At 41.2% G+C, this 19,780-nt stretch overlaps 1 protein-coding gene across 9 annotated transcripts in view; it reads right to left on the bottom strand.

Moving 5' to 3' along the window:
* LOC18433344 (uncharacterized) overlaps positions 1-19,780 on the bottom strand; it is a 72,668-nt gene that overhangs the window by 10,229 nt on the left and 42,659 nt on the right. For all 9 annotated transcript variants that reach the window (XR_016052635.1, XM_011624679.3, XM_088862629.1 and 6 more), the window contains one exon: positions 10,233-10,284. Coding sequence is in view for 7 of the 9 variants with exons in the window: in XM_011624679.3 (XP_011622981.2) it covers positions 10,233-10,284 (52 nt within the window). In the remaining 2 variants the exon portion in view is untranslated. The remainder of the gene's footprint in view (positions 1-10,232; positions 10,285-19,780) is intronic.

The raw sequence follows: 19,780 nt of genomic DNA, 5'->3' as shown, positions 1-19,780 counted from the left end.
GAATTTTAAACACCAAAAAATGGCAAGCTTGCTTAATCATAAAAGACTGCATATTCATCCAAATTAAACCAACCGTGCATTGTGAATATTAGAACAGAAACAAGGGAAAGATTCTCAGTTGTGGAAGACAAACAATAGCATCCAAGAATGAGTTGCATACACCAGTGGGACTCAATCAATTACATCAATCAGAAAACATAACAGCATGGGCCTTGGGTGACTCTGCTTGTCCTAGGTGACTTGAACATACTTTCGAGCGAACTTCCTATCCATGCAGACATATTCACACCTAGTGTCAACATACTTGGCAAGAGGCTAACTCTAGTGCAGACACCCTTGCCAAAGATGGAGCGAGACCAGAACCTTTTTGGTACCTTTTGACTAGATTCCGGTATCTTTTGAGATTTTTTAGTTTTGAGCTACTTTATTACATGTACAGTTTGCTTTCATTAGCACCCCTTTTTGCAAAGGTTAACATAGTTGTGAGCGCCTTGGCTATGCGTTGCCACAATTTTTTGTAATCAGTTTCTTCTAGAAATAAAATGTCAACATTTCACAAGAAAAGACTCTCGCATGCATCCACGGAGTTTGCTGGTGTTGGTTGAACTTTGGTATTGAGTCCAGCCATTCTTCAGTCCCACCTGGCCCTGATCAACCCACCGCTATGCTTTATTTCACTGAAACCCCACACACCCACCCCGAGGCACTCCTACCCTCAATCAATACCTTCCATTATGTCAGTTCTTCATCAAATGGCTGCCCCTCCACCATCAATAGCCTCCCCTGCATGTTATCCCCCAAAGCCTATACACCCCACCATATAGACAGCCAATATCTTCGCAGGTGTCAACTATTGATTAGCCAAAGCCCCAACTTTGCCCCAGTTTGCTTACCTATGCAGTTTCAGATGGCTCAAATTGACCCACACAGCCAATAATATATTGAATCTCAAAGTTTTTTCCCAAATTCAAATTGAAATTTGAATTCAATTCTAAATCATGATAGGGGAGAGTCTAGTGTAAGGGCCAACCCAAATCCCCATCGTCCGTCTTGTATTCCCTAGGCCCTCCTCCCAATCCATTTCTTGCTTCTCAAACAAATCTTTTCTTAAATACCAGTCATATCCCTTCTCAATCTCGAGGTGCCTCATCCTCCGATCACCACTCTCCATTTAACAGTTGACCAGGGTACGCTTGCTTCCTTTGTATGCAACCTACACCCACCTGGCTTTTACACCAAACAAGCGGACAATCACCACCACTATACATGTCTACTAGGGGTAAGAATTGACCCAATCCGGATCCGATACCTGGATTTCGGACCCTATTCGGATCCGGGTATGGACCCAAAATTTGGATCCAATGTCCGGATCCAGATCCAAATTAAAATCTAGATCGAATCTAGGTGAAGGTGGATCCAATCTGGATTCCACCCATTTTTCTTACTAGTAAATTTATATATATATATATATATATATATATATATAAACCAGATCCTATGTATACTATTTAGATCCGAATTTGGATTTGGTCAGATCCGACCCGTTCTCACCCTAATGTCTAACCTAGAGAAGCCCGAGAAACAACTGTATGTCAGACAACCCAAATCGCTCCATGCAGCCAACCTCCAACAACATTACCAAAAGCGGTCAAGTAATTCGGGTCAGATGAGTGACCTGTCAACCAAATTGAATGCTCCAAAAGTCCATATAGATGAGCGAATGGTGGAGATAAACCCATCACCACAAAACAAGTCTTATTCATTCATTCAATGAAATCTGGGCCTTCCATCCGTATCTGACAACCAAATCAAACATCAAGGATAGAACAAAATGCCCTCTCTCTCCTCTCTCCTTTGCTTGTCCTCCCCCAAGTGCAACCCTCTTTCCTTCTCGCTCTGCTCCTACTCCTCCAATCCCCCCGCATCTCTCTGTGCATCTTCTCCCAACTCTTCTTCCCTTAGTGCAAAGTGCAAATCTTCTCTCTGTGCATCCTATATGTTCTATGCTTCTCCTTCCACCTTGCATATCTCTAATTGTGCTTTTCTTGTCTGTATGTTTTCTCCTTTTCCCCTTTGTTCTCTCCGTGCATTGACTCTCAATACATATTCTTTGTGAGCATCTTCCATTTTCTATGTATGGTCTTCCCAATGTGCTTCTTCACCATCCAGCTGCCTCCAAATCCCATACCCCTTGTACCCCAAAGTTGCAATAAAAGCATTGTTGTCAGCACATCCATCAAACCCTACCACAAAAATGCCCTTTGCCCCATCCTCGCGATCCAAAGCATCTATGATCAATAAAAAAGGGTCCTTCCACTCTGCACCCCAAACACAATAGCGCCCTACAACCACATGTAATGAAATTTGCCCCCATCCCAAGTCAAAAGATTTTCCCTATCCCCAACCTAAAGTTCTCCCCCCTCCCTCCATACAGCCCGTCTACCCGCTTAAAAGTAACACCTAGCAAACCATGGGAACCGAGAGGCTTCCTCTAGAACCTATGCCACCCTTCTAAACACTTCCTCCCTTCAACTTCTCAAACTGCCTGCCTCGCAAATGGACCAAGCCCTATCCCTCCAGACTCATCTCTTCCATTGACCATTCCACATACACCATCAACCCCTTTGCCAAATCATTCTCCGTTGACATCCCTCTTCCCTTATGTTCATACCCCTGTTACCCTACAAAGATGAAGAATTCAGAATCCACCTAGACGATGCATCCTTCTATAAGTAGACTCGGTCAAAATCAAAAGGATCGACCAAGCAAAGAGCAATATAGATAAAATGTTGAGTGATGAGATTTGAGTATGGAAGATCACCAAGAGAAATCATAGAAATCTTCAGAAGCAATGCTAGAAAAGAAATCAGAGCAAAAAGCCAAGGTGGTAAAGAGCTAAAAAAATTATCTTGAAACATGGACAACAAGCAACTAATCCAGAATCAGGGCCCCTCTACCCTATGATCCTTATCCTCAAAGGAGCAACCAACGCAAACACTCTATCAGGCATCCCAATGCCCCAACACGCCCATCCTCAATGGAAGTTCTTGTTTGTAGTGCACAGGGCTTGAGCGATTCCACAGAATTATGTTCTTCACATCTCCAACAAATACCTCATACTACTAAGAATTTAACCACTGCAGAAACAAAGTCGGACTGCCCAAAGCTACCTTTGGTAAAACTGATTTGATGCCGCGCGCCTGCTCCTAAGCAGCCCTCCCGGCACAGGCAGCCATTAAGAGGTATTTGGGTTGTCTGGTATCTAATGTATTTCTTAAAACCCCAATTTGAGGGTCTATAACAACTTCTAATGGAAGTTCACTGATCCCCATCTCCCAAACAGACCAAATGTCATACAGAGAATATGGGCATAACCCAAACATAAAGTCCAATCTCCCACCCCACCCTTGCTGCATCAATTGCAGCTTTAATGTTACCTAAAGAATTCTGAAATGTAATAGGGAAACTTGCATCATGGCCAGCATTGTTGGTATCTCCGACTTCATGTTACAGAACAACCTTATTGACCTTTCCCTCAAAGGTTCTCTATACACTGGGTTCAACCATGGAAACAGTTTTATCAAACTCGATCGGTTCCCCATGTCATCCAAGTGGGAAGAAGAAATCCTAGGGGCCCTTTTCAGACTGTTACCCAAACCCACCATATGTCATACTCTAATAATTCTCAAAACTACCCTTCTTCCAAAGAGACATAAGCCCATCTGTTTTGAGATGATAGAGCTCAAGGACCATGAGCTAATGCATTGGAAAGAGAAACCACAGGAGTAAAGAAATCAAAGATTTAATGAATTGATTGAAATAAGGAGAAACTTAAAATTCAGGCAGCTAGCTATCAGATGAAACCAAGACTTTAAACAAATAACATTTAACTCTGAAAGATATATACAAGACCCATTCATAATAAAAGACCTAACTTAGGACCCAAGAAGTCCTGATTCTAATTGAATTAGAATAATTAGACCAATACTCCTAATGACATTTTTACTACTGATAAAATAGATAATTCTATACGAATACTTAACTACTTTTCAAGCAGCAAGTAAAATACTTAGAAATTAAAATACAAAAAAAAAGAAGAAAAAAAAAACCCCTAAAGTCACTGAAAAGTTTAATAAAACCTAAAATAAACCTTAAAAATTCCAAAATATATATCACTAAACTTAACCCAACAAAAACTAGAAATAGGGGTTATCCTATCTTGCATCACACTCCCTAGGCTGGAGAAAATTCGTTCTCGAGTTTTGAAGTATGCTAAGATGAATATTGTTGGGTCTAAGATTATTTCGTTGGGTCTAAGATTATCGAAACCACCTTCTTATCGAACCACCTTCTTCTTCAACGTTCCTCTCCTTTATACTCATCAAATACAACAATATTTAATTATTTCCAACACTCCCCCTCAAGCTAGTGCATAGATATCAATCATGCCCAACTTGCTTGTAATATCTTGCAATCTATCCCGTTCGACAGCTTTACTAAAGATATCTGCAAGTAGATCACATTGAGGAGTATGGATGATCTTGGCAGCAACCTTCTCTCTAATAGGTGTTCATCTGATAAAATGGAAAACAATGTGCCTCCCTATGACTGAAAGAGGTCCTGGGGTAAGGGATATGGCGGATTTCAATATCGCAGGTATGATGAAGTTAACATGGAGGATTTTGGAAATTCCATTTGCGTTGTTGGAACGATTATTCAAACATCGATATTTTAGAAATTCCTCTATTTGGGAGGCTGAAGGCAGAAAAGGATGTTCTCATGCATGGAAGGGGATTTTACTTGGCTTATTTCATTTGAGAGGCAATGTGTTGTGGAATATCGGTAATGGTCAGTTGATGGATTTCTGGATGGACCCCTGGTTAGCAGGTCAGCCTCTTATCCACGAAGCTGACATTCAGGAAGCTTTGGGGGCTACAATAGGAAGGCGGGTTCAGCTTTTATTAGTGGAGCTCCTCAAGGTGGGTTCTGCCGCATCCCACATCTGATTCTTTGAGGAATATATGGACAGAGGTTGCGAATTATACTCTCCCTCTACAGCCCAAGAAAGACTCACTGGTTTGGATTCATTCTGCTGATGGATCTTTTCTATTAAAAGGCCATGGGATTTTATTAGGCATCAAGGTTCGTCACAGCCTATTTTCTATGCACTTTGGTCCTCCAAATGCCACCCAAGGGCGAAGTGGTTCTCATGGCTGGCCTTGCATAATTGATTACCCACTTCATTCTTACCACAGCAACGAGGCATGCAATTGGACTCTTTATGTCCCTTTTGCAGCAACCATGATGACAATCTTTTTCATCTGTTATTTCAATGTGCCTTTACGCAGGATGTATGGAGATCACTCGCTTGGAGATGTGGAAAAAGGTTTGTCCTTGGTACCTCTGTCCCTGATCTACTCAGGTGGTGGTTACTCTTCAGATTTAAATCACATGGACTTCGTAATATTTGGTCTTCCATCTTTTTTACTGCTATTGGGTTTCTATGGGAAGAGCGCAACATAAGAGTTTTTGAGTTAAGACCCACCAAGAGAGAGCTTATTGTTAAAAGGATTACCATGCATGTTTAGGCACTAGCAGAAGTTAAGAAATGGTCTTTTCATTTATTAGAAAAGGCAATAATTGGTAACCTCCGGATAACTTGGCAACAGCAGAGAGTTGCGACCTTTACCTTGGTAGCGTGGTCTTTTCCTGAGACTCACAATTACAAATTGTGAGTCCTTGAGAAATCCAGGCTTAGCAGGTGGTGGTGGAGTTATCAGGAATAGTGCGGGTGGTTTTATTGTTGCTTTTGCAAAGCACTTTGGTCTTGCTTCCAATAACCATGCAGAATTCTTAGCTTTTAAGGAAGGAGTTCAATTGGTCATTCAAAGTAATTTCTTTCCAAATCAAATTGAAAGTGACTCGGCTTTGCTTGTGAATGTCATTCAAAATCGATGCAACGCTCCATGGAGGCTAAAGACGATTGTTGACAATTGTTGCATCAAACTGTCTTCTCATCGATGGTCCATCACACGTGTCTTTCATGAGGCTAGCATGGTTGCTGATGCCCTTGCTAAGAGGGCAGCTGGCCCCGGTGCCACTGTGTGGCGCCATAGACCACCAGATTTTCTTTCTTCTCTTTTATTACATGATCTGGCACAAGTGCCCTTTCATAGGGTTGTACCTTAATTGTTTTCCTCTGATTTTTTATTAATAAAAAATGGGTAGAGAGCCTTCTCCCCCACTGACTTACCCAAAAAAAAGCCTTCTCTCTTATAAAGTAACAATCTACTTGCTTGTAACATCTTGCAGTCTATCCCGTTCGGCAGCTTTAGTACAGATATCTACAAGTAGATCACATTGAGTATGGATGATCTTGGCAGCAACCTTCCCTCTAATAAAGTAACAATCTACTCCAATATGTTTAGTCTTTTCCATGCAATATAGGATTCTTGAAGATATGAATGGAAGCTTGATTGTCACAGTGTTCTTACTTTTCCAAGAAACCATTTTTCCTAAAAGAAAGGTGCAATATCCAGTTGAGGATCTCTTATCAGTTTGACATCCACCCCAATAAGAATTAGTGTAAATAGCAACATCAAAATGCCCTTAATTATAGACAAATGTCCCTATCCCTGGAGCAGACTTGAGATATCTTAGTATTTGATATATTACATCGAGATAGGGTTTACATGATGCATGTATAAATCAGTTGACCACAATAACCACAAAAAGAGATGTCTAGTTAAGTGCTTGTGAGGTATATAAGCTTGCCCACTAATCATTGGTACTGGTTACTCGCCCCTTTCTCCATACAGTTTATGATAATTTTCTAAAGGAGTATCAAGTGGTCTAGATCCCAACATCTTAGTTTGTTATAATAGGTCCAGTACATATTTTCTTTGGGAGATAGCTTTCCCTTTCTTTGATCTTGCCACTACAATATACAAAAATACATAAGGGGATCTAAATCTTTGATATGGAACACCTTGCTTAAATATGACTTAAGATCCTCAATGTCTTTCACATTGTCCCTTGTCACAAGAATATCATTAATATACGTTATAAGGGTTGTAATCACAGCACTACTCTTCTTTACAAAGAGTGTATAATGAGCCCCATTACTTTGAAACCCAAATTTCAGCAGTGCGTCATTGAATTTTTCAAACCCAAATTTTAGCAATGTGTATTTGAAATGGTTAGGAAGATGGTATAACTCATTATAGTTGCCCATCATTTGTTGAGTACGAAACGTAGTTGAACTATGGTTGCCAGGATCAAGAGCGAGAACAGGATCAGGCGCGGGGGATTGTAAAATGCTGGAAGATCCACATAATTGAGAGTGTAGTCTATACAATTGATATGTTAGGGACATTATTCGAAAATTCAGCTGCCAAGGTATCCTTGCTACTAGGCGCTTGCTAAGGCGGTCAAGACCATAGTTGAACTACGGTAGTCGAGCTTAGGAGTGAGAACAGGATTAGACGCTAGGAATCATGAAATGCTAGAAGATCCACATGCTTGGAGTGTCGTCAATATAATGCATATGTTAGGGAGATTATTCAAAAATTTAGCTGCCGAGCCCTACCTGGGCGTCCTTGCTACCTAGGTAAAAAGGGGTTTAGGGTGGCTATCTAGTCCCCCAAACCCCAAAAAAGTGTGAGCCCCCTTAATAAAGGGCTTACGGTCTTTGGGATGATATCACTGATTTTTAGCTGCTCTAATGGGAACTAATGGTTAATTTGAGAAATTAAATTGTGCCTTCCGCTGGTTATTTCAGAAAGATAACTTCTTTTATTCTTTAAACATGATTTTGAAATGATCGTTGATGATAAAAAGGACTAGTCTCAATGATATTTGGTATTAAATGTGCAAGGGACCCTCACAAATTAGGGATAGTTGCATGTTTTGGTTAGATGGGAGATTAATTATAAGAAAATTAAGAAATTTAGCTAAATCCCACAAAAAAATATAAAAAATCTGACTAATGATCAATGTAATAAGGGTGTGGTTTCTATAAGGTTGCAACTTTAAACAATCCAATTAGACACCCCTCAAAAGTTAATCATAGTATGTAATTTTGGTGTAAAACATTCTTAGGATTATCTGAAAATCTATTTTCATATCTAACTATAAAATTTTGAACTCCAAAAATGGTTAAAACCAAATAGATCTATGGTTAAAACCAAATCGATCTATAAACATATGAAAATCTTGAAAATGGACAGTCTAAATAACGTGTTGCAAGATGCACTATTTCTGTAACTCAAAATCTCTTTTTTTCGTATTCATACATCTCAATGTCGAGATGATCAATTAGAGGGTTTTTCAACGTTAAAACAACTCTTTCCAATGGATTTTCGGAGGTGCATCTTTAATTCTACATTTTAAAGTTGCAACCTTATACAAACTTTTCCATGTAATAATGTTTTCATATTACAAAATAAAGAATTCGTATGACAAAAAAAAAAAAATTATTTCGTATATTCCGTCATGTATGTAATTGAAGTTATTGGGATATTATTTTTGAAAGTGGAAGTTATTGGGATATTGTTGTTTGAAATAAATAGACTCTAGCGCAAAAAATAATGTCTATGTTTAAAATAAAATAGACCATAGCCAAGGTGTAGAAGATGCCTGCCCCAACAAACCCCTTCCTCCCCCCCACAAAGGTGTTTCTAGACGTCCATGACCCCAAACCGCCTAGACGAGCACCTCCACCTACTTGAACATTGGTTAGGGATCTAAATCCCAAATTTTAGGGATTGAGATGACAATATTGATCTTGATCCTGACCTTTTTGAATCTTGATCCCAACCATTTGAGGATCTTGATCCCGACCATTTGAGGATCTTGCTCACAACCTTAAAGAAGAGTATATATAGTCTAGGACTATATAAATTGTTTAAGGTAGGGATCTCTTTATTTATAGGAAACAAGCAATGCAAGTTTATTAAAAGGATAGTTGTGTTGCTAGCCGGCTATAAATTAAGAAAATTATCTGTTTGGTTGTTATCTTGATCTTTAAGGTTGGCGTCGAGATCCCTAATAGTACGAATCAGGATCCCTAATGGTGACAATAGAGACCCCAAAATCTAAAATCGAGACCCTTTAAAGAGTCAGATTCAGCACAAAATCACCGCGTATGTTAGGAGATTCCACCAACTATGCTATGAAACTTGTTTTGAGCAACTCTAACCACTTTTATATAGCCAAGTACATGCTAACACGCAACACCAGCCCCAAACTGGAGTTCAGGGTAATAACGCTTCAAGGGGTATTGATGTCATAAAGATTTCAAAGTATTGTTGGATGGTCATTGTCGTCGTTGTGCACCCTAAAAGGGTCTGCTTCATTGGACCTTAGGTACTCATATATGGGATGTTTACGGTTGATTTTCACTGGTAAATTTGAAAAATCAGATCATAGAAGCTAAGTCACAGTCCTAAGGCCATTTTGAGTAGTTTCAAGTGTGTATGTTCATAACAAGTTCTCTTCTTGGTGCTCTCGGTAGCTCTCGTAGAAAGTGGGGTAGCATAAGCTGATTCATTTTTCTAACAAATTTATGAACTAGGAAGCAGGGGCAAATTGAGGACACAAAAGTCAGTTGAAACATGTGGCTAACTACATAAACGCAGAATGCAGCCTGATTTATGTCAGGTTTGATATTAAAGATCTCACCCCTATAGTACTCCAGCTCATATATGCTCGAAGCTCTTGCATCAAATTCATCAATTTCATACCCTACAAATTAACCATACATCACTATTTTTGTTGATTTTAGATGCATCACTATTCCAATAAAAAAAATCGAAGTCATTTTAATGACGCGTGGAGGTTCAAGTCCTCTTCAAGGCATTGATAATGCTCACTGAACGAGCAATTCAATAACAGAACCAGATCTCGGATCTAATCGATACTGACAAGTTTCATATGAAGTATTCCGGCGATCCCCACGATCCGAGTCCGAGCTGTTGACATGTAGGATATTCAACTATGCAAAAGATGGTGATGCACTGCCCTACACAAAAATATATAATGACAAAGCCACATCTACAAATCTTAAGAAATATTGAGTAGACAAACAATCAATTAACTTGAATGTATAATCACAAAGCCATATTTATGAATCATATGAAATATTGACTAGACAGACAATCAATAAACTTGAAGGCCACGAACACCCAGCTTCATGTAAGACCACACAACAGTACTAATGTAGAGCCACACACCTTATAGGACAGCTGAGTGATATTCTTGAGGGGCCTTCAAGCAGCTCATCATCTGTCATTCGAATAAAAGACAGCACACTCAGTACTTCAAAATATTCACGCACACGCACACACGCGCGTGCTTACACACAAAAAAGGATCTCAAGTCAAAATATCTGCATGATTGCACGGATACCCAATAAAACTGACATAAAGGGGGCATTGTTTGCAGGAAATTACTCCTCAAAAGTCATTCTTGAGGCATTATAAATCACTCAAAAGTTGACCACAAAAACATGGTAAATAACAACTGTCATTAATGGAGACACCAGTGCGCTCTCCTTAACCAAAACAAAATACATAATGAAAGGCATGACGAGATCATGAGATGTGTCAGAAAAGCATAACATAATGCAGCAAGGAAACGCCTCATCCAAGAGAGATCAAGTTCAAACCAAGATCGCTGCACATCCATGACAAAACTAGACTCATACCCATATTACAAATTAGAGCAAAACCTATATTACATAGACTCTTCAATTTGGGTGCCATACCCATCTCATACATGTATTGAAATGCATTCCGACACAAATTCTTCCTGTTGTTTATTTAACATTGATTACATCAGTTTAGAGAAGATCTTCTTTTTTGTTCCGACTAGAAACGAAAACTTTAAAAGTGTCAGTGGAACTTTCAAAAGAATATGGAACTTCAAAAAGTTGTTTGGATTCAGCTAATTAAGGAACAATTGAGTAGTTCCCGTGACTCATCGTGAAAATGGAATATTAGTAAAATTTTGTTGGATTTCAATTTTCATAATATAACAGTGTTACCAAATCCTCTTCTTCATGGGACGAGAAATCTAACACCCCACACCTGTGTCAGACATAGACACATCCTACTGCCCATGCAACATTGGGCAAAACAGTAATGTATGGATTCACTAAAGATAACATTGAGTACATTAGGCAGCCTATAGCAATGTCCTAGGCAGCTTATAGCAATGTCCTATTATATCACAATCCAAAAATAGCCCAAACAAATCAATAGCTTAATATTAGGTAAACCTTTACGATAATGCATACTTGGACGAAAAATTTAAGGCAAGTACCACATATACCAAAATCCCCAAGAGGAATGCTCATTTGCGGATGGAAAGCTTAAAGAGGACGCCAAGGGATTAAATGCTTAATGATGCACAGTAACAATCTCATGGGCAAGTAAAGGTGGTCATACAAAATGCACAGAATAAGTAAAGGTGGTCATGCACATGCACAAACACCTGAGTTATAAAATATAGCATGCAGTCAATGTTTAGAATGGAAACCTATCGACTTTTCCTCTTGCCTAAAGACATAAAGTTATCACCATGAGAAACACGATACCCAACACTATAGAATCCCAGACATTCAAAGATCCTAGTCAATAAGAATCAGAGTAGGCAATTTGATTTCAACGTGAGCAACCAAACATGACATACCCAAGCTCTGAAGAATTTCTAATATAGTTATGTACTTCAGCACCTTTTCAATGACAAAATACCACTCATTTAGGCATCCAACTGGTAAATTTCAAGCATGACATTTCGCAGAAGATACCACAGTCCATTGTGTGTGCGCCTCAATATTTCAACCCTTTCAAATCTTCCATCCGACATTCTCCTATTATCCTTAATTCCACATTCTAAAATGTTTACCATGCAGTCACAAAATTACATGTTCCTTCAATATGTTCGCGCTCTCCAACTAAACTCAAAAACCTGGAGTTCTCTCTCTCTCTCTACCACAAACCCAAACTAGGGGTGTAAGTTCTCAGCCCCCAATGGGATGCGCTTTTCCGGGCTCATTCGCTTCGGCACTCCCGAAGCCGACTTCTGACCATTGCCCGATCATGCTCGACACCTACCCGGCCCCGAGAGGACCCAATCCATTCATATTCGAGTTATGTTCGAGTTATGTTGGCTCGAAGATGCTGAATTTAGTCAGTTGATCCCTGAATGATAGAACTCCTTCTCAACTCGGGTTTCAGGGCGAGTAGGTTTTCAACAACAAAGAAAGATCCAACTCCTCAAAGCCTCCATTAAGGGTTGGAGGAATAACTCTCCTGACAGTTTTAGAACCTTGAAAACGCCCTGTCTTGCGCCCATACAACAGTGGGACAAACTAGAGGAATCAAGGTCTCTATCGGAAGCTAAGAGATTGTTGTGATCCAATTTAAAGCTTGAACACTTTTCTATCCTCAAAAAAGAGGAAATATACTGATGCCAAAGGTCACGCATCAAATGGCTGAAATTTGGCTATCTCAATACAGCTTTCTTCCACAAGACAGCTAATTGCAAGAGGCGGGACAACACTATCACTCGCATCAAAGTGGGAGACGCAACATTGGAACACCTGCTGAAATTCAACAAGCTATCATTGACTACTTTCAGAACCTCTTCTCAGCTCCGCCCAGTCCCAAACCTACCTTGGGTGATCTCCCTTTCCTTTCTCTCCCACCCGAGAAGGCCACTTGGCTGGAACAACCCTTCTCTGAAGAGGAAATTATCAAGGCTATTCACAACCTAGGCCAGGATAAAGCTCCTGGCCCAGACAACTTCCCTGTTACAATCCTTTCCACTTTTTGGAGTGTTCTTTGCCATGATACGCTTGCTTTCTTTGAGGAGTTTTATGAGAGAGGCATTGTCCATAAACCCTTGAATGCAATCTTCATTACCCTAATTCCCATGATCGAAGGGCCTGAGGAACTCAAGGATTTTCGCCCAATCAGCCACTCAATAGATCATTCAAAATCTTGGCCAAAGTGTTGGCGTCCCCTTGAAAGAAGTTCTAGGCCAGGTCATCCCCCTAGCAAGGGGCTTTTGTGAAAGATCGACAAATCCTAGATGGGGCCATAATGGCCCACGAGTGTATCCATTTTAGGCATCTAGCTAAGCTCTCGGGCCTTATTCTAAAACCGGATTGGATCAAAGCCTATGATCACGTCAATTGGGCTGTGCTTGATGAAACTCAACGCCGAATGGGCTTCAGCCATAGGTGGAGATCTTGGATCTGGAGCTGCATCTCCAGTCCCCACTACTAAGTGCTTACTAACGGCTCGCCTAAGGGCTTCTTCCCCTCCTCGAGGGGATTATGCCAGGGAGATCCGCTTTCCCCTTTCTTGTTAGCAATTGTGGCAGACGTGTTCAGTCACTCCATCTCCAGGCTTTTTGATGCAAGTTTCCTCCCTGGCGTTAAGTGCAGGTCTAGGGGACTTCAATTTTGCATCTACAACATGCCCATGACGCCCTGGTTTTTTGTGAGGCTTCCCCTCAAAAAACCAATGCCCTCTTCTGATTCCTTAAATTATTCAAGTGGACCACTGGTCTCAAGATGAACTTGGGAAAATCCAAAATGATTGGGATAGCGCTCAATCCCACCATAACATAATCCTTGGTCGAAAGTTGGGCATGCACGACTAAGACCCTCCCCTCTTCATACCAAGGCCTTCCCCTTTGCATAGGAAGACCAAAACTCGATGCCTGGGCCCACATAATTGATAAATTCGAGTGGAGGCTGGCATCTTGGAAAGGTCGCTTTCTATCCCCAGCTAGAAGATCGACCCTCATCAAAGCAACCCTCTTCAAGATGCCCTCACCGATCCTCAAGCATCTTAATTTCTTGATGAAACAGTTCCTTTGGGAAGGGGACAGGAAGAAGCATAACTTCTGCCTATTGACCTGGGACAAAGTGTGTGCTCCATGACTCCCCAGAGGCCTTGGTATTCGTCATCTCAAGCTCACAAACACAGCCCTTTTGGGCAACTGGTGGTGGCGTTATGCCACTCAACCCAACCTTCTTTGGAAGTCAGTGTTGAATTAGAAATACAACCTGCAACCTTCTTCCGAGCTCCCCCCTTCGAGGCCATACAGTAGGACCTCCGGCTTCTGGAGTACTCTGCAAAGTACCCTTAAGTCCTGCAAACTGAATTCTCGGATTCTTGCTTGTGACGGATGCCATACCAAATTCTGGTTGGACTTATGGATAGGTTCCTCAACCTTGTGTGATCACTTCCCATCCCTAGTCGCTCGATGAACCAACAGGAGTTAGTGGCTGAGGTGTTCCAAATTCTTGCCCACAGAGGAATTACGGAGCCCCATATGCCTTCGTGATGCTGAAATGGAGGAATTCATAGAACTATCTGCTCTTCTGGATGAGCATCCCCTTGTGGGGCAACCATAGGCTCATATGGTGTCCCTCCCCCTCGGGTTCCTTCTCGGTCTCATCCTTCTACCACAAGCTCACTCAACCTACTATCTTTCCCCTAAACCCCCCTCCTTAGTTGCTCGGACTTGGTTCTCCTTGGTGCCATGCAAAATTTAGTTCTGCACTTGGTTGGGCTTGCACCAAAGAGCTCAAACCGCCGACCTCCTTCAGAGAAGAGGCATCCCCATTCCAAACCAGTTCACATTGTGTCTCGAGGCGGAGGAGACAAATGCACCTCTTTCTCCACTGTCCTTTTGCATACTCTTTGTGGGGTCTTCTCCTCAACCTTTTCAACTGGCAGTGGGTAACACGCCAATCTATTCCTTGTCTTTTTTCCTCTATGCAGCCTCACCCGTGGGCGGAGTCGGATCGTTTGCTTTGGAAGGCCTCTATCTTTGCTCTCCTCCGGACATTCTGGATTGAGTGAAACAATCGGATCTTCCAAGGCATATACAAGTCCCCTAAAGTGCTTTTCGATCAGATTAAGTTCCTTGTCTCATTTTGGGCATCCAACCACAAAGTTTTCAAAGGTATTCATCGGTCAGCATCATTCCAGCTCAATTGGCAGCCCCTCTTCCACCTTTCGCAACCCAGGCTTCCCAGTCTCCCCTCTGGTCGCCCCCCATCTTAGGAACCACCAAATTCAACTTTGATGGGTGTTCCCTAGATAATCCCGGTCAGGCAGGCATAGGTGGTCTCTTCCAGAACAATGAGGGCCACATTCTTGCTTCCTTCTCCAAATTAACTGGTCACTCCGACGCCCAATCAGCGGAAGCCTTCTCCCTTTTAGAAGGTCTGCGATTATACAGCTTGCAATGGACTTATCCTCTCATTGCAGTAGGAGATTCCATCAATGTCATCAAATGGGCCTCAGCGATAGCTCCCTATCTATGGGCCTTGGCTCTTATTTTTGAAGAATTGCCCATCTTAGTTTAGGGATATCGATCTCATGGAGTCATGTTTGACGCAGCAGTAACTCACAGGCGGACACCCTTGCCAAAGAAGGTACCTGTAATGCCTTGACAACAGAAGTTTAGGATTGCATCTTGAAGAACCTGCTAGTTCTTCTTAGGAGTCTTATATTTTAAAGTGTTCTTTATGGGCTCCCTGTGGGTTTACCCGCCCTAGTTGGTTTTGTATCTGGCCCCACCTTGGGGGTTCTCTCTATTGTACCTTTGCATTTATATTAATAAAACATTAACACTTTCAATGAAACTTGGAATAAAAAGATTTTCTTTAAAAGTTAGAAAAAATCTAGTTGTTCAATAATTTTTTGACATTTTAGATATTTATCTCAAGATTTTTCTCAAAAATAGCTAAAGAATTATAAAACTTGAAGGATCCACAAAATAAACCCTAAATCTCTCTAGGTTGAAAGGTTTGTGAAAAAATATTCAAAGAGGACAATACGACAAAATAATATACCTGATATGGAATCAAAGGGTACCCAATGACAAAAAAATTCTTTTTCAATCACATAAGCCTAAATATTCCTGAAATCCTCATCCAAAATAATGGAAATGATCAGATTATGACTCATGAGATCTGGCGATTCACCAATCTTTTCTTTAGAATGTAACCCTAACACGAAAATCTCACACTATAGATTTTGTCATTTATTAGGGCTTCCAAAGTGTTATAATAAGAAAAGGGTGTAATAGACCAAAAGATCCATCCTTACCCTCTAAATTAAGAAAGAAACTGCTTAAACTAGAAACTGCATCTTTCTGTTTCCAGACATGTTTTACTACAATAAAGATGCCAATTCAATGAGTCACAAGACACTTGCTATGGTTGCTATGGCATCTAGACTGGCCCAATTATGTACCGGAACCGCTGAGTCTACTAATAATGATACATCCAAGTCTTTTAGGAAGATGACTTTTCCCATTTTCAGAGCTCTACACAAATAACAAGGGGACATGCCAGAGCTGAGAGGAATCATGTGAGACCCGAGTTCACTTGGTGACTTGTAAAACATTGGCTCCAAGGATTCACGCAATTTATGACAAAATTGTAATGCACTGAGGGCTAAATTGACCATTGAATGTGCAAGAGTGATTGATCCTTTTTTTTTGGGTAAGTCAGTAGGAGACAAGGCCCCATACTTGTTTTTCACTAATAAAAAAGCAGAGAAAAACAATTAAGATACAACCCTATGGTAGGGCAATTGCGCCAGATCATGTAATAAAAGAGAGGAAAGAAAATCTAGTGGTCTATGGCGCCACACAGTAGCACCGGGGCCAGCAGCTACCCTCTTAACTATGGCATCAACAACCATGTTAGCCTCACGAAAGACGTGTGATGGACCATCGATGAGAAGATAGTCTGATACAACAATTATCAACAATCGTCTTAAGTCTCCATGGAGCATTGCATCGATTCTGAATAGCATTCACAAGCAAGGCCGAGTCACAATCAATCTGGATTGGAAAGCAATTACTTTGAATAACCAATTGAACTCCTTCCTCAAATGCCAAGAATTCTACATGGTTATTAGAAGCAAAATCAAAATGCTTTGAAAAAGTAGCAATAAAACCACCTGCACTGATCCTGATAACTCCACCACCACCTACTAAACATGGATTTCTCAAGAAAGCACCATCAATATTGAACTTGTAATAATGAGTCTCAGAAAAAGACCACACTACCGAAGTAAAGGGCTCAGCCCTCTGCTACTGCCAAGCTATCCAAAGCTTACCAATCATGGCCTTTTCTGATAAATGGAAGACCACTTCTTAACCTCTGCTAGTGCCTGAACATGCAGGATAATTCTTTTCACAATAAGCTCTCTCAAGGTAGGTCTTGACTCAAAAACTCTTATGTTGCACTCTTCTAATAAAAACCAAATAGTAGTAAAAAAGTTAGAAGACCAAATATTACGAAGTCCATATGATTTAAACCTGAAAAGCAACCACCACCTAAGTAAATCAGGGACAGAGGTACCAAGGACAAGGCCTTTTCCACATCTCCAAGCGAGTTATCTCCAGACACCCTGCGCAAAGGCACAATGGAATAATAGATTGAAAAGATTGTCATCATGGTTACTACAAACGGGACATAAAGAATTCAGTTGCATGCTTCATTGCTTTAGTAAGAATGAAGTGGGTAATCGATTATGCAAGGCCAACCATGAAAACCATTTCGCCTTTGGGTGGCATTTGGAGGACCAAAGTGCACGAAAGATAGGCTGTGATGAACTTTGATGCCTAATAAAATCCCATACCCTTTTAATAGATAATAATTCATCAGCAAAATGAATCCAGACCAGTAAATCCGTCTTGAGCTGTAGAGGAAGAGTATAATTCTCAACTTCTCTCCATATAATCCTCAAAAAATCAGATGCGGGATGCGGTAAAACCCAAGCTAGAGGAACTCCTCTGATAAGTCAGACACCCTCCTCCCTATAGCAACCCCCATATACTCCTGAATGTTATCATCGTGGAGGTCTGAAAGTGGCTGACCTACTAGCCATGGGTCCATCCAGAAATCTACCAACTGACCATTTCCAATATTCCACTGTACATTGCCTCTCAAATGAAATAAGCCAAGTAAAATCCCCTTCCATGCATGAGAGCATCCTCTTCTGCCTTCAGCCTTTGTGAGCAGTTCTTCGCGACCACTTAGTGTCCTTTGACCGTGAAGCTTTCAACCTAATGGCCGGGCCTTCAGGCGCTATTCCAAACGTGAAGAACCTCCTGCAAGCGAGGAAGCTTGGCACTGATGAATTCACCGGCAACAGCTTGGTGAGAGGTGAGCCAATCTGGCTCACAGACAGCTTATGTGAACCGAGGTGGCCCTTGAGCGTCACTTTTGTTAGTGACCCTGTCCGGCTGGTGACAAGGGACGATAATGATGGCAATGTGAGTGTAGAGGATGGGGTAGGCCTCCTGCACTGCCTGCACCGAAACGTAACCTCTAATGGGAACTTGCCGACTCTAGGCAAGCGGATGGTACAAACGCCGAGCAAGGAGTGGTCTTCCGCTGGCATGCGGGTCAAGTTAAACACCAATACCTGAAGGGGTACTCCTCATGGACCATGAAAATGCTGAGGCATTTTCGAAATTCTTTGAGACGGGCTTCCTTGCCGACCGCCCTCCAGTGCTCGGCAGGCTACTATGATCGTTGCTCAAACACGGTCAAAATGTTGTTGGAAACTTGGAGCCATGTTAGCAACACATGGCTGCTTGGTCATGGGGAGGAAGGGATATCACTGATGAACCTACACTTCGTTGGTGGGCTGCCACTCCTTAGTGTTGTGTATGAAAAGGTAGGAAACGAAGCCCCACCGGCTGGGCTTCAAGAATTGTTCGAGATCTACCAACAACTCTATGATGAGCCCAAAAGTGGGCGAGTCACCTTCGCCAAATGGATAACATTCTTCTACGACGACTTTACAAATGAAGTTGGTCCGTCCCCGAGAAAAGGGGAGAAGGAAACCCCACCAATTTTTGAGTTGGGGAAGGAGAATGAGCATATCTTCATGGCGGCTTACTTGGTGCTCTTCATATGTAAATTTGCCCTACCGGGAGGGGCAGACGTCATTCGTCCCGACATATTCTACGTGGCCTGCGACATGACACAGGGGAAGGAGTACGCACTCGCACAGCCCGTTCTGTGCAGTATTTATCATAGCCTGGAAGTCATTTCTAGGGGAAGACAGTATCAAGGGGATGAGGGAGGGAATGGCATTCATAATCTCATCAAACAGATAATCCACATGTAAAGGTGCTTGAAGTTTCTTACCAGCCAATGGACAAGTACAAAGATATTATGCATGGATCATAAATCTCTTACACATAGTTACTAGCAACGGGTTTGAATCAGATCTGCGATCGGGAATAGGACCGCAAGATCATGACAAGCAAACAGCTCCCTATGGTAAGGATTGCAGTCCACACACCCTAAAATTTAGGGATCTAGATCCCAATATGCGGGGGATTTCAATCCAAACTTAATCGGGATCAAATGATAAATTATAAAGAACCCAGCTCCATCTGGTTAAAAACGAGGCCCACAAGAGCATTTAACCGGCAGTATAGCGTATACTACAATAACATACCACACTATCATACGATACCATACTGCTATACTATACTATAATACTATGCTATATACTATATTCTACTATACTATACTAAATGCTACTTACTATATTTAAATCTACTATATTATTCTAAATGCTACTTACTAGATTTAAATCTACTATATAGAACTATATATAATATAATATATATTATACTCTAATATATACTATTATACCATACTGCTATACTATACTACTACACCATACTACACTGCTATACTATACTACAAAGTAAAAAA

This window comes from Amborella trichopoda, chromosome 1 (assembly GCF_054954075.1).
Source record: "Amborella trichopoda isolate Santa Cruz 75 chromosome 1, AtrichopodaSantaCruz75HAP2 v2.0, whole genome shotgun sequence".
NCBI classification, from domain to species: Eukaryota; Viridiplantae; Streptophyta; class Magnoliopsida; order Amborellales; family Amborellaceae; genus Amborella; species Amborella trichopoda.
This window is presented reverse-complemented; position numbering and strand designations above follow the sequence as displayed.